Here is a 16318-nt window from a genome sequence, read left to right on the forward strand (position 1 = left end):
GAAGGAGCGCTTAGCAGGCCTTTCATGGGGGGGAGGAAAAGTGGGGGAGGGGATTGGGGGACGAGATGGGGGAGTCACAGGAAGGTGAGAAGAGGGAGGGGTGAGGCAGAGGAGGGGTTGATAGAGAATGGACGAGGATGAGAGATATGGAGTGGTTGTGGGAGTCTGGCGCCCCCTATTGATGGAAACCAATGATTGGGATATTCTGTGTGTACGTGTACACCTCTTTGACCCCCAGATGCCCCCCCAACACCCACACACTTGTAGGAAAGGGTCATGTGGGCATCATGCGCAGGAGTAGACAAGAGGCCCCTTCTACAGTGAGGGCTAATGGTTATGTGAAAGGTGAGTGGGCAGAGAACCAAACTGACCTAAGGCCACTGCTTGTGCCTATTTTTCTGCTGCCGGCAAACACGCATACAAACTTACGCACCAGATCATGAGTTGGAATCCATCACCCCCATCCCACAAGGAGCAATGAATAATAATCTGTTCAAAATGTCTCAATCATAGAAAACTTTATTCACTGCACAAGCAATATTTTAGTCGCATTTTAACTTCCTTAGCTAAACTCGCACAAGTGTGCCGTTTTGTCCACTAGATGTCACTGACTGTACAGATATGCAGGCACACTGGGAAAGCTCTTACTTTGAAGTCAGTAACCAATTAACTTTTATTTTGAAGCGCCACGGTTCCAGGGAGGGAGAGAGAGCACAATCTGACTGCCACTGAGCGACAGCGCAGTACAGTAGCCGCTACCAGCGTACCGGTGTCCGGCGGTGGGCCAGCCAGTATGTCGGGGAACAAGCTGAGGAGCTCCTGGGCTACTCGACGGTAGCCAGTCATCGTTTATCTTCGACGGACTACACAAACGCTGACGCCGGCTGGGATTTATACCTCCCCCCGCCACCTACTTGAAGGGTATCGGACGGATTCAGCTCTTTGGGTCCTGAGCGGAGGTCCGCGGCGAAACATGAACAAGAACCACCGAGTGCCGAGCAACCGTTCTCTGAGTGCCGTGGAGGTGAAGAGTAAGGTGATGATCACAATTTGTGTGTTTTTTGGATTTCTTTTAGTTGCTGCTGCAATGACATAGTCCACTCGAGGCTAATTTAGCTCAGCTAAAGTGCTTGGTATCAAGTCACACAAATGAGCAAGGGTTCGCTCATATAAAGTTTACCCGAGGTTGTGGCTAACTTGCTAGCATAAAATGGTGGGAATTCACCGTCGATAGGACGTGCCGCCCGCGTTAACTTTTTGAAAGCGCTCACTTCGGAGAGTAATATCACCTGTCACTGCTTCCTCGATCACCCTTCCCCCTCCAAATATTGACTCAGCCCAAATCGAGTTTACATTAAGGCGACTTGACTTAAGTAAGGGGGTGTTGGTTTCAAGCCGTCGGTGACTCGGGAAACGAGCTCGCTCAGCGATGTGTTTCCTGGAGGGCACAGGTGTCTTTGGGCCGCAGGCTTCTGGCACGTTCCTTCTGCGGCAGGCGTCACCTTGGCCAGGGAGGGCGGGATTCTCGTCCTCCGAGGCAGGGTTTGGGAAAACACAACGGGGTATAGAAATAAGTGGTTTCACCTAAATAAGTTAACATTTGTTTGAAAAGACTTAATTGAACTTAAAAAAATGTCATTCTAATTAATAATCGTTAAGTGGCTCGTCGACTTCACGCGCAGGTAGGACGTCCAGATAAATGGAATAACCTCCTAAGAATGTACTTACTCATAGATATAAGCACGCCCAAAGTATTTTGAGGCAATGAAAAAATCAAATAAGACGAAAATAGTAAGTTACTCATCGCTTTTAATTGAACGCGTCACCGCTTTTAACCGACAGGTAAGACAAAAAGTTACATAATTTCTGAAAAATATTTTCAATTATTTTGATTGCAAAATAATCAAATATTTTAAGTCATTGCTTCACCAGTTATTTGATAAAATAAATACTAAATTGTTAAATGTATGTATACAATTTTTTATCACTCTCTGGTTTACCACCACAAATGCTCTTGTGATGAAAGATTATCAATCCTCTGTTTTGATTGACGCTGTCAGGGAAGTAAAAAAAAAAAAAAAGTTCAGCGTGATAGAGACATGTTTTTGTCTCATTTAACATATATGCAGTTTGCAGTGTATCTTTTCTCTTGCGTATAGCAAAGGCAGCAGAGAAAAGGCAATCTTTAATTCCACTGCAGGCTAACAGTCACCACAACACTTAGTAGTACTCATCAAAAAATGGAATCAACTCATTTTTTCCTTTTTAATATTGATATTCAATATTTTGTTTTAGCCATTTAAATTTTTGTGTCAGGTTAAGTTCTTCTGGTTAGAATAGCTTGAACAAGACAAAATTAAATTCCCTTAGTAATCGATGGAATAATAAATAGGATAATCGATTCTAAAAAGATTTGTGTTTGCGACCACCCTCATCCACATGTTATCTATTTAGTCAACAGCTTTAAATATTTATTGTTTTTGTATGATACTTTCTTTAATTATAATTAATATGTTCTATCATCTATAATGAATATTTCCCAAGATATTCTTGTCAAGGTTACAAAAGATGCGTTTTGTGGGAGTACTTCGATTTGAGTGCTTGTTACCATGGCAACCAAGGGGAATATTTGAAAATTTTATGTATTTTTGAAATTATAACATATATGACTATTGGTCAAATAAATTTGAATGATTTTTTTGGGGGGGAATAGTACATCCCTTAAAAAACTTTTATTTGTCAACTATTGATAATTATGGCCTTTAAATAAGCATCCTCAGCAAGGTTGGTAGTTTTCATTAGTATCCATTTGCCCAGTACCAGTGATGGCAGTAGATACGGACACGAATAATAAATAATTGATAACCATTAAAATACATTAGGGAAAAATATATCCATATTGCTACATGTCAAAATATTTAAAAAAGAAACTCAATAATATTGAGTTAGGATATATTGAGTCAATATTTTTCTCTAAAACAGGAGGAAATTGGGGCAAAATCATGCCTAGGAAAAAATTCATGTTTTCCGAATGTTGCCCGGGTTGACTGTAGTCACATTTTAAAGCTCGCGTTTTCATTTTGCCCCCCTTTTCTGCCGCATCGTAGTTTGGTGCAGAGTTTCGCCGGTTCTCTCTGGATCGCTCGAAGCCCGGCCGCTTTGATGAGTTCTACGGCCTCCTGCAACACGTGCATCGCATCCCCAATGTGGACTTGCTGGTGGGTTACGCCGACATGCACGGCGACCTGTTGCCCATCAACAATGACGACAACTACCACAAGGCCATCTCCACGGCCAGCCCCCTCCTCAGACTCTTCCTGCAGAGGAAAGGTAAGAAGAATGCACGGCAAAAAGAGAAACAAGTTCCACCTGTTCATCCTGGATCCAATTTCCTGTTGAAATGCAGACTTGAGGCTTGAACTGAAGCTTGCTTTAGAATTGCTTGAGACGTTCTTTTGGGACAAATCAAATCTGCTTTAGTTGCTCGTTTGACTGTGCACACTATTGACGGAAGGTGGAAGACAAGACACATCATCGTCTGAGGTGTCACAGAACCATGTGAAACCCCGGCTGCCCGATTATCACAGAACCATGTGAAACCCCGGCTGCCCAATTATATGTCGTTTGATTTGAAAGTGGAACCACGCAAATGGCAAGGCCAGCCGTGACAACCCTTGTAGCTGTGTGGTGGAATGGAGTTTTAAAGTAGTCACGGTAATTAGCTTTCTTTGTCGCTCAGCTCTTTTAATGAGTCGAGGAAGTGGTAGTAGGATTTATTGCGCAATTGTGCTTACGTCCAGCGTCTATGGTGCCTCTCGCTCAAAGTCAGCTGGGATAGGCTCCAGCTCAACGGTGACACCAATAAGGATAAGAGCTATAGATAATGATTGGATGGATGAGTCACTCATTGGAGGCCTGTTCACGGAGGCGTTAGTTTTGTGAAGTTGTCCGTATGGCGTGGTTAAGCTGTGCCACTGTGCCGTATGACCCTGTAGAAGCTAAGCCACTTTGTCATGAAGGAGATTAGTTGGGGTCAGTGTGCTGCGCTGCATGGGACCGTGTTTCAATTACACGCTCCAGACATGAGCGCCACGCTGGGACCCTGCTGCTGCAGCTCAGGCACACACACACACACACACACACACACACATGGCATTTAAATTAGCTCATTAACTTTTGTTGTTCACATCCAAACACAATCCATTCCATTCCTGGAGGCTGTTTAACCTTCATGTCGTTTGGATTTTATTCACCGATGAAAATAAAACAATAATGCCAGTGTGCACGTTTGTGAGCTCACATGTGACGTCACTTCAGTTTGTGCATGTGGGAAAAGAGAACCACAGTCGCCAGTGCCATTGATTGAATACGGAGAGAACCGTTAGACACAAACACAATGGGCATAGTCACGCAGAAGGTGCTGTCGGCCACAGCTCACACTCAGACACTCGTGCATCCTAGCACAAGTAACACGGCACCACAACAGGCCGCGCCCTTTGTCCCAGTGTGACACAATAAAGGAATATCTTATCATAAAAGCACATACATATCTTTGTCATGTTTGTTTTTAAAGTGTGTTTTCCAAAAGGCATTTCAAGCATGTGGGAGGGTTACTTGGGTCTGAATTAGAACCTGAACCCACTCAAGCCACTCCAGTCGCCTGGCCAAGGCCACACAGAACATGCAGACTGTTTTGCTTGTAGGTGACCTTATGCTTTGACTACGTTAGACAAGCAAAGTGGAGATTTTTAGTTTGAAGTTCATAAGCAGGTTTTAAACACTACTTAGACTTTGAACCCTTGTGGGTGCTATGAGTGGATAAGATGTAAAAGGCTCTATTATTGCATAAGAGCGGACCTTTGTTTGACGCCAGTCGCGCAACTAAACGATACTTGCTTGCAAGCTAGCATCGCTTCTTTGCGAAGTAGCTTTTTTTGGATCTGTTCCTTGAGGGCTAAATTTAGAAACTTTCTGTTTTCAGCGTTTTGCTCTTCTGCTGGTGTGCAGATGTTTGGACGAATGGACTGAGGGGTGTGCGCTCTTGTGTGTGGGTCTGCTGCTGTTTCAATAATGCCGCCATTGTTTTTTTTTTTTTCTTTTCTTCTAACTGCGCCGTGATCTGGTCTACTTGTTTTGATGGGTGTCCTTTTGCAAGTAGCTGCGTGTTGGATAAAAAAAAAAAATGCTTTCAGCTCTCTGATACCTCTCTGGCAAAATTGCTCACCAGCCAAGCCGAGCCCTACACTTGAGAACAATGAGTCAGTGACTATTGTGCCAGCCACGAGGTGCCCACTGTTTACCTGTTGTCATGGCAGCAGAGGAGAAAGGCACGTTTACGGATGGATTTAAAGTGCCCAAGTGGTTTTTCAAGGTTTGGAGGAGCTGCAAAGCATGTCGGGAACTGCACCTGTCAACATTTGGCTCTGACAACAAAAGCTGTAGTCCTCCAACATTACGCTTTGTGTAATATATATTCAATTTGGGCAGAGTGTGTGTGTATGACACACAGCTCGAATGAAACCGGTTTTACATAATTAGGTGTTACATAAATCTGAATTCATCCCCTAAATTGTGAAACGTAGGCATTCACAACCAGAGATTATATTGAACCGATATGTGGTCTTAAATTTAAATTCATGGCTGTCGTGTCACAACCGAATCGTTTTAGAATTGAGTTGATCATTAACAATGTAAATGTAGCATAGTACCTGACCTATTCTGCTTGCTCCTGATACATAAATTACGTAATTAATGGTGTCTATTTCTTCGTCATTCATAACCCAAAGTCACTCGAAGATATGTCAAAGTATTGTCTTGTCTTGGTCCGTCGTCCAGAATGATCCGTTCCATTTTCCAAGGTGTGATCCTTATGGTGGTTGCTCACTTTTTGTTCTCTCTCAGGGCGTGTGTTTGTTTGCTGGTTCATGTAGTTTCAGTCGTTGAATGGTAGCGGGAAAGGTATCGGGAGGCACGGGAATGTTTGCTTATCCCAACTATGCTAATCACTAACCAATGAGTCATTCGGTCAAGGTGAGAGGGCATTCGCAGTACAGTGGAGATAAAATTGAAATGTTCCTGCGAAAACGGCACATGATGGCAGCAAATGTGTGAGCAAATATACAAATAACAATTGTGGCAAAAGTCATTTTCCATTTTGGCCTTCACATTAAAGGTTTTCAAGTGGGGGTGGATATAATTATGTGAACCCCCGCCTAGTCATGGCTCACTATTCATGAATTCACCTTTAATTTTGGGTTTTTGTTCCTGTGGAACTTATTTTTAACGATTTACTGAAAACTATTCATTTGCGTCTTGTGCTCTTTCCGAAACCTAGCCTTGGCCACTAGGGAAGTGGGAATTGGTATAAAGGAAGTACTGCTTTGAAGTGATAAAGAGTTTTGTAGATCTATATTTCGCTTGTTACTAAGCGGAAGTTATGGAAAGTTTGTGGAAGGTGTGCCTTGGCTCTGTTGAGCTCAAGCTAACGACGGAGGTCTCGTTACTTGAGTTGCATAGAAGTGATCTGCACGCCAGTCTCCTTCTGGTGCCCCCCCCGCCTTAAAATCAGATCATTTGTACACCATTTATTTTTAAGGTTGATGAAAAATTATGACAGGTTGTCTTCTATTTACAAAACTATCGATAGAGATAGGTACTTTTTTTTAGGGGGGGCACTAATTACTTGCTGCACTGCATTGGTGTAAATGCGCAAATATTTCTGCTGACATGCTACATGTAATAAGCAAGGCAATAGTAGAGTCACAGCCCCCCCAGGAAGGAATGTGCGGAGGAGGAGGAACACATTTTAGGCTCTAATAGGAGGGATGGACAAGAGGATAGAAAGGAAAGGAGAGTCAAGATTATTAAAGAAGGTGTTGATGTATGAGGCATTGTTTCATCAAGGCAAGTAATTAGAGTGGGAAAAGGAAAGCAAGTGCAATCTCTGTGATTAGAAATCAACCAGCGAGAAATAGGAGGGGGGAGGACAGCAAGAATAGTATTAGTAAGGGAGGAATGTAGAGTGAGGCCCAAGCTAGGGAGGGTGGGAGAGAGAGAAGAGAGCAGAAAAAGGGAGAAGGATGGGGGGGTGCATTTTGGATGGAATGTGGCCAGTCTCAGATCAGCTCTGTTGGCCAGATTAGACAGGACAGCAGGTCAGACCGGACCCTCGCTGCAGAGCCAAAGGGGGTGCTCACTGAGAGGGAGGGGGTGAGTGGTTGAGAAAGAAAGCACAGACCAAATATTTTACCCCCCTGAAACCTGGCTCCAGTTGGAGCGGAGCGATGGAGGAGTGTGGCTGGGACAGAAGGATGGAGGCGAGGGGGCGCTCTTTTTTTTGGGCCTGTCAGAAATGCTCCGCTTAGAGCTGATAAAGAATTGATGAAGGCAAGAAAACAGAAAGTGGGTGAGGTGAATGAAACCTGGTAAACAACCAACATGCAAAGGGAAAAATGGAATGTGGTACAAGCAATGTCCTGTTCAAATGAACCATTAAAATCTGACCTCATAATTCATCTCAATAAAAGTTTACTTGCATCCCTAATTCAAAGCTGAAGTAGCAATTTGTTGACCAGTGTAATAATTGTTGCCAACCAAACAGTATTGACTGACAGTATTCTTACAAGCTAACTGTTAGCTAACACTGTTTTGCAACTTCGCTTCCCTTTTGTCTTAAAACCTTCTGCATTTACCAAATTAGCAACATTAAGTTGCTCCTTCTAAGTGTCTTCATGTAAAGGTGACTAATGACCAATTTGCCACCATTTACACCACATTTCAGTCAGCAAATGAGGTGATGTGAAAAGCTCTAATTATAGCACGTAACCAGCCAAGAGTGATGATGGCTGTGATTGATAATTCATGAGTGGGGCTAAATGAGAAGCTGCCTAATGATCAGCACCACTGAAGCTTCTGGCTGGTCTCGCCCCTCAAACAGGTCATAGCCGCTCTTTGTGGTTTTCATTTTGCTCCCATTTGGCCCAAGCGCTCCTCCTCCGATCGCCATCTTTCCACTTCTCTCTCCAGCCTTATCGGCAACATTTAAGGTGCCTACGTGGGCGAGGTATACTCGTCCGCACCAGGAATAGCAAACCCATGGGAATGTTCTCCTTTCTCAACGTTTATCACCTCTGCACGCTTGATTCCCATCCCCCGGTCAGCATTTGTTATTTTCGTGCCCCCGTGTCTCTCACGTCTTGTGTTTTGCAGTCGTCCTGCTTTTTCTCATCTGCACAAGCTCAAACTGGCAGACACGCACATGTACGTACGTGCGCGCGCGCACACACGAGCGGTGTAACACTCTGTGTCAGGAACACCTCGGCACAGACTGTAGCGAGCGTTCAGGCTTGTCATCAACAAACCCAACTGTTTCCAGAACTCCACAACCTTCAACGTCTTGTCTTTTGTGTTTTTCCTTACTCAGAGTCTTGCCATGACTCATGTTTGGATACGTTGGATAACTTTCACACACAAATGAACACGTATTGCATTATTTTTCTCATATGCTAGTGTCCTCTCTTGTTCCTCCAGTTCTAGCCCACTTCGTGCAAACTGTTCATTTTGGCACAGTTATGTAATTCTTTTGTGGAAAGTCATGAAAGGGACAAACGTGACTGAAATACCGACGGAAACATTAAAAAACTGGCAAAATTAAAAAAATCATGTCTGATTCTGCAGATCCAATTAATGATGTCATTGATTTTCTTTTGCAAATTACGCCTGATCACAGATTTTGCATCAAAAGGCAAAATATCAATTTATCCGATCCAGCCAGTCAGATCAGTGTAAAGTCCTTCTACCAGATCGCCTTGCTTCGATGTGACGCTAATTATGTAGCTTGCTATTGCCATTTGGCCTGCACACCCTACGCAGTCTTGAACCGGAAATGAGTTTATATCAAAGAATATAGCTGTTACTCCTTTGGCATGTTAATCCATCCTTTTACATGAGTTGCATAAACAACTAATATTTTGTAAGACTAGGGTCAAAAGCCCAGGTTCTATTTAGTTCAGTACACCATTATTTCATTTCCATGGTGACGGACCCCAGAATAGTACCGCATTACCATCAGTAGCCCGAAGTTTCATTGTGCTGCATTCACATCGTTTAAAATCACCTTTTATGTAAGCTACAGTTGAGGCATGATGGCACGCAGAGCGTGAGAGTAGACCCAGAGTGGCTTCCTCTCCTAAGGCAAATTTACTTCATGACATCCCTTTGTGATAGAAAGGCAGGCATGTCCTTTTAATTCCGAGCAGAGTCAGCGCATTGACCAAGGTCGACGCCGGCAGCTCGTCATTTTCTCCTCCGGGGATTTAACTTCCGTTGCTCATCGCTGCCTCCATTCAACTGTGTGTGTGCGGGAGTCCAAGCTGCCACTGCATAGTCCGAATACCTGACCTGTGGGCAACCATGACGAGCGTGCCACTGAAGTTGGGCTGGGTGGCCACTGGTACCGGGGTCAATGAGCCCGGCCTGTCATGCACTGATGAGAGGCTTTGCAATTCTTGGTTCAACATCCGCTTTCATTTTCAATTACACAGGTGCTGACTGATGTCAAAGTTGTTCTTAACTTGATAGCTTTGCTGTCATCATCTTGGACACATTCTACTGGAGTCTGTAGTCTTGCTTCAAATCTCCCTCCCTCCAGTGGCAGAATTTAAGATGAGAAAAACAGAGTGAGCTCACACTTCTGGTGGACTTCTTGTGTTTAAATGAGTGTCTTGGAATCACAATTTCTTCCAGTGTAAACAATAAATATACGCAACCCTATTCCCCTCTTAACACTAGTGAGGTGATGTCAATTAATTTTTCACGATTTGCGTCAACGTTAGATCTAAACAGGTAATTAACATTAATTAATACAAGTGACCCTCAGAATGAACCCGACACCGGTCTCATCAACCAATATAGCAAATGATTGAGTGCTCCAATTCTACTGTACTGAGCAGGATAATGGCGCAGGTTTGCTGTCAAGATACTATTTTAAGAATGTAGTTGAGGGCGGTGTTTCATTTTTAATACATTCCAAAAAAAGCTAAAAACCGAGAAGTAAAAATGGAACAAAGTGATTTAATAGTTTGATCTTTGTTTAAAAATAACACAGAGCATAATTTGTACAAATGAGGAATAGATGTTGCCCCTAGGGGCTCTGAAGACAATTACACCGAATACTCAAGAACTGTTTTAAAGAGCGGCATTGACTGTACAGTGGAGCCTCGTAAAATAACCGGTTTGTTCCGTGATGCGCATCAACGCCACTATTAATCGGCAACCTGAATGAATCTGTCATTCATCAAGACGACTTGCTCTTCACTGGTTGGGCGTTGACAGAAACCAGTGGAATTTATACAGCTGTTAATATTTAGCCGTTGTTTTACTAGTTGAGAGTGAAATTCCTCCCTTTTCCTACCCTTTCGCCTGGTGACCATTCCGGGTTAAAGTCTATAAAAGCTTGTCAATGACAACCCATAGAGCCGTCTCGGGTGTTGCTCTGTAATGTGTCTGGGCCACTTGCAATAATATCCAAGAAGTACTTTGGACTACTGACAGCAGCTAACCTGACTGAATTTTAGCAGAGCTTAGCTTAGCGGTGATTGTTCCATCCCATTCCAAATCTATCCATTTTGTCTCAAGCTCACATCCCCTTCAAGGTCACATAGGAACTTGGGTCAGTCCTTTCTGACTTTAGACCAAAGGTGGACTGATTTCCAGAATCATAGAGAACTGAGTGGGGCACTGAACCCATGCTGCCTGATTGATCAAATTGCAAATTATTGACTATGAATTATATGATGCCGGTCCTGAGACAAGCTAGTCAGTGAGGGCCATAGTGATGATGAAGGATGAAGCTGTGGAGATTTGGAGAATGTGCAGTCCACATTAGACGTAAGATCAGAGTTTATTATTCATTGTCTTGAAATTATATAACGGGCCAATACTCCAATCCGTTCTGATACTTTTGGAAGGAACTGTACATTTTCTTTGGATACTCTAACGTTGTCTCGTATTCCCAAAATATGCTTTCCAGGTTGACTCAATGGGTTTTCCGTGGGAGTGAATAATTGGTCTCTGAATGTCCTCTTCAATTGCAATGTAGTATACCAGCCTTTCATAACAATTGTTTATTCTCTGTCCACCACTTCTGTTGTTTGTTATGCAGAGGAAGCGGATTATACAACCTTTGGTACCGATTCGCTGACAAGAAAGAAAAACACGGTCCTCTCGTCAGTTCTTCTTCGACCCGATGCCAACAGGAAAAAGCCGCCAGTTATCATCAGCCTCCCGAGAGATTTCCGCCCCGTCTCGTCTATCATAGACGTGGACATCCTGCCCGAGACGCACAGACGCGTGCGGCTGTACAAGCACGGCCAGGAAAAGCCTCTGGGCTTCTACATCCGCGACGGCTCCAGCGTGCGGGTCACGCCGCAGGGCTTGGAGAAAGTCGCCGCCATTTTTATCTCCCGAATGGTTCCCGGCGGCCTGGCAGAAAGCACCGGTCTTCTGGCAGTCAACGATGAGGTCCTGGAGGTGAACGGCATCGAGGTAGCCGGCAAGTCACTGGACCAAGTGACGGATATGATGATCGCAAACAGTCACAACCTCATCATCACCGTCAAGCCGGCCAATCAGCGGAACAACATCGTCCGGGGCGGGGGCGCGGCTTCCGGCAGCTCGGGGCGGTCCTCGGACAGCGGGGCCAGCTACTACGGCTACTCTTCATCGTCCGGGCCTGCCGCCAGCTCGTCCGGCCCCTCGCACATCATCCAGAACTTCCCCGTTGGCGAGCTGGAGAGCGACGAGGATGACGAGGACCTCGTTATCGAGGCAGGGGGCGGCGCCGAGCCAGTCAACCGCACGCTGTCCAATTACAGCATGCCCCCGCTGCCTCTCTACGAGCCACACCTCAACCTGCGAGCGTCCGCTTCGCCGCCGCCACCCTTCGCCCTGAATGGCGCCGCACTGGCCCACGGGAGCAGCGGCTCACTAAGCAAGGCCGGATCCTCCGCGCCGTCACCTGACAGAGCCACGAGGAGGCGGAGTCTCGAAGAGGATGGGACTGTAATAACACTGTAAACCCGCCAAACAGGCACTACATTTGAGTACTTCCATACACTCAGTACGTTTACAAGACGTTAGCTAAATCCTTTTTTTTTTTAGTCTGGCTCAAACATAAACACGTTATACCATACCATATATACAAAAACTCACTTTGACAGCAGACTTCCTTGACACCAATTCATATTTCGACAGGGCTTTGGTGATATTTTCGGGCATTTCAGAAAGATTGAGTGAACCACCAATATATCTGGGATTACTGTATTTACAGCATGTAAACAAGCAAATCAAACCAGGTCAGACTAAGACAATGTGCACATGCTTTGACTGCAAGGCAGACAAGCAGCCGGCAGACCAGGAAGAACATCTGGCTTCATGCATCCATCCCACTTACCAAAAACACGAATAACAAACATGTCAGTTGTAACATACGTCAAGTGTAGAGCGTGAACCAAGCATGCACAGTTGGAACAAATCACTGTTCACCAGCCAACGTGTTGATTGATTTTATGATTATTACAGAAAAAGACCACATCTAGGTGCACAGGAGGCAGCCACAACCTGTTAAAGAACAATGCAAGTAATCTGCTGGAGCAAACGGCATGTAAACGTACTGAGCGACACGTTGAGAGGGAGCCACGGGCCAGCCATTGATGCCGCCGACTTTGACGGAGAAGCACAATGACTTGTAAATATTCAATCTGGACACAAAGGCTATTTAAATGTTTGTACGTCCTAACATTTACATGTAAAACGCCACACCCCGAGACTGTAGTGCCCACTTATCATGGCACTACAGAGGCTGTGGGCACAACACACACACACGAAATGCCTAAAGGTGTTACTCATAGAAAAAGCTCCCTCCAAATCCAGGTACCTACTGCACCTCCCTCTAAGCCTCCTGAAGCACTTTTTTATATTCAAGCTTCCTCTAGGGGGCAAAAGTGAGCCCCGTCGTGCCCTTGTGTCTTATGAATAGATGAGCGTTTCCCCAGCAACACGCCCGTGACACAAACAAGGCTCCCCCCCTTCCCCTCGCACGACAATCGTCCGCAAGAACATTGCAGCAAAGTCACCAAAGCTGCCTTCTGCAAAAATAATAACAGTAATAATAATAATAACAATGATGATAATGTTTTTATTCAAGCACAAAATAAGTCTGGGCCTCTTAGCCTCGGATCAAGAAGTGCTGATTTTAATAAGTCAGCTACCGGCCTGTTAAAAATCAGGCCTGCATTTATCTACTTTGTATTCAGTTCAATGAATTTAATATATTTGTGGCATTTTCAACAAAGCCCCCCAAGGATCAAGAATTTTTCCAATGTATTTTTTGCCATGCTGAAATGGGCTCCTTTTGAGAGCGGTTCTAATGATTCCATGAGCAAGCCTCCATCCCGAGTTGCTTACTGTGCAGTGTGGAAAACAGCAGAGATTCGATTTATCAATTTTTGTGACAGTGTGACACCTGTTTGTATACAAGTCAGTCTTCCATATGATGTCCTTTTTAAGCCTTTCGTGGGTGGACAGTCTTCATATTTCTTTCATATTTATCCTCTTCTGGCAGCATCACAAAAGTAAAAGATGCAATAAGGCCAAAGAAAAACCACTTGTAGCTACTACCTTGAAAATGCTCAGAGATTAAGTGTTGCACGGCCACTCATGAAAGTTGGACCTCCATGCCCCCCCCCCCCTCCACAGAACTTTCCGGAACCATTTGGAATGGTTATGGTCCACTGTATTTGGGGTGATTTTTGCCCCTGTTACTGAATATTCCATGACAAGGAAAAGAACCACCTCCCACTGCATTCGTGTAAAACAAATGTTTTTTTTTTTTTTTCTTTTGTTGATCCTCCCCCACATACTTCCTGGACCTCGACTCTTTGTACAGTAAATGTATCTGGGTCAAGTCCACAGTTGACTGGTATGTGTCCTCACCAGTGTTTCAATTCTCTTTTAAAGTCCTGAGACGTTAAAAGCATTCCATAATGGATAGTTGGACCCGATTGAAACATTTGATTGCACCACTGTGACACACAACCTTGTCTTTTGAGGCTCTTTTGACCCTAGCTAACAAAAGTAAAATAGATATTGTACTATTTTAAAGAGGCAAAATGGTGTTTAAGGTGTCTTGCAGAGCTTTCCACTGTATCCTTGACAAATGCACTGGTCAACAGCAAATTTGAATCGGAGATGGCTTTATGTGTCTAAATGTGGTTTTGACGCTGATTTTTTTTTTTTTTCTAGCACATCATGTTTTTGAGATATTTGCATTTCTTGTTTTGACCTATAAAAGCTTTGCACTGGATTTTACTGTGTTTCAGCAAAATAATAATTCCACCTGTCGCTGAACCTCCCTCCCCCTTAATTCTTCACCACCACTAAATTTATGATTTTATTTCATGTTGTTATTGTTATGAAAACCTGATGTGCTACTGAAAAAAAGAACAAATTCAGAATTAAAAAGTTGATCTAGAAAAGTTCACGTGCATCTCTGATGAGAAAGGTGTAAAAAAATGGTTGACCAATGATGTGTGCAATTTGACAGCCTCCACATGTACGATGAAATGAGAGCAATTTTGGGCTCGATTTTGTTTTTGGTTTTTTTTTCTGCGGCAGCAGTTAATACGTCTTGCCTGTTTCCCAACCTTTTTTGTATCAAGGTACATATTTTTCTTCAAAACATCTCAAGCCACACACATGAAAGTCCCAAAAAGTGGGTAACCATTTTATTATGCACGTCGTTGGCATACATAGACAAACAAAGGCACATTATTTGGATCAAATAAGCTTCTGTCTAATTCCGTTGGATTGGGGAATATCCAGCGGTCCACCCAATTAAGTGTGAACATGAGTGTGTCTAGGCGTGTCCTGTGATCAACTGGCAAACATTCCAGGGTTTAGTCCCCAAAGAAAGCTGGGATAGACTGGAGCTCACCTGCGACCTCAATGAGGAAAAGCTCATAAGATATGTTTCTCCTGCTTACACACGTCCACACAAGTTTTGGTTTTACATAATGCTTCTTACGATTGCAATCGAATGAGCCTGTTTAGCCTATGATGATGTCTGACCGGAAACACTTTTAATGTTTGGTCTCGTGTGGCACCTGCTACCATCTGTCACTCCAGCAGTAACAAAGCAAAAGAAAATCAATTTTGAATTATTGTATTTAACTGGACCACAGGACACTGGGATTGTAACTGCAGAGACACTGTTATTTATTCTCTAATCATGTCTATTTCTGGAGTATTTTCATTCTTTGAACACTTTGTATGACTTTTTAAAGTAACCAAGACCTTTTTTTTGTGCATTCTTGATATTTTTGTTTGAGAAAATCTCATGGTAGATATATTTGACCGATGGAGATGATTTTTTGTAGCTGACTGTTGTTTTTGCTTAAACAACTGTTTTTTTTGGGGGGGGGAGACACTATTTTTTTCATACTGTGAATTCTTATTTTAAAGCAGAACATTTTGATATTTGAGCCCCCTCTCCTCTCTCTCTGTGTCTCTCAATTTTTATTTTTGTAAAGAAGTGATTGAGCAATGGCATTCGTTTGCCAGATAAATGCTATGGTATATATAGATTTGTAATGAAGATTGTCTGTATTTTCATAATAATGCTTTAAATGATGTACATTTTTATCCCATAGTGACTACATTTTAAGACTCTTCTGGAGCTGTACGAATAAATAGATGTACGCCTGTAATTATCGATTTGAGGAGCTGAATAAAAATAAAGAGGTATATGTAGTAGCTGTTGGCTGTCAACCTCATGCATGCATTCACCGGTCGTGGAGGTTACGTTAAATGTTTGCTTTCTGGCGCCATCTGCTGGAACTGGAAGGAGCTTTTAAACCATTCGTTTTCTCAAGATGAGTCGTTTTTTTGTTTTGTTTTCCACGTTTTATAGTTCTTAATTCTGTTCAACAAGGGATGTTATTATGACATTGTATTTTAAAATATTAATGTAACAATCCCTGAACCAACCATTGAAGATGCTTACTCTTTAGCAACTCTTTCTCTTGTATGTGGTTATTTTTGTTTATTTGCTTCAAACCCCATTTTTAATAGTGCATCTTCTACACATGTTGAGAAATGTATTATGAAAAAAATTAACTATATTAAAAGCCTGTATTTTTTCACATATTTTATGTATATTTCAAATGGCATTTTTGTCAAAGATCAAGTTAGGAAGTGCACAATCCAATGTAGTATCACTGATGAAAAATTGTGGCCCCTTAAATTCGAGTTCACTACATAA

General features: G+C 43.2%; 1 protein-coding gene across 1 annotated transcript; it reads left to right on the forward strand.

Moving 5' to 3' along the window:
• Positions 1-704: 704 nt before the first annotated feature.
• pard6b (par-6 partitioning defective 6 homolog beta (C. elegans)) lies at positions 705-15812 on the forward strand. The gene is made up of 3 exons (XM_037266148.1): positions 705-1036; positions 3108-3330; positions 11162-15812. The coding sequence occupies exons 1-3, from the start codon at positions 974-976 to the stop codon at positions 12073-12075; spliced, it is 1200 nt and encodes a 399-aa protein (XP_037122043.1). The 5' UTR covers positions 705-973; the 3' UTR covers positions 12076-15812.
• Positions 15813-16318: the final 506 nt, after the last annotated feature.

Source organism: Syngnathus acus, chromosome 2, assembly GCF_901709675.1.
Source record: "Syngnathus acus chromosome 2, fSynAcu1.2, whole genome shotgun sequence".
Lineage (NCBI taxonomy): Eukaryota > Metazoa > Chordata > Actinopteri > Syngnathiformes > Syngnathidae > Syngnathus > Syngnathus acus.

Bases quoted from the DNA above. Each gene is read 5' to 3' on its own strand.
- pard6b (XM_037266148.1), top strand. From the start codon at position 974: ATGAACAAGAACCACCGAGTGCCGAGCAACCGTTCTCTGAGTGCCGTG. The intron at 1,037-3,107 runs GTGATGATCACA...GCCGCATCGTAG, and splicing joins CCGTGGAGGTGAAGAGTAAG to TTTGGTGCAGAGTTTCGCCG. The intron at 3,331-11,161 runs GTAAGAAGAATG...TTTGTTATGCAG, and splicing joins ACTCTTCCTGCAGAGGAAAG to AGGAAGCGGATTATACAACC.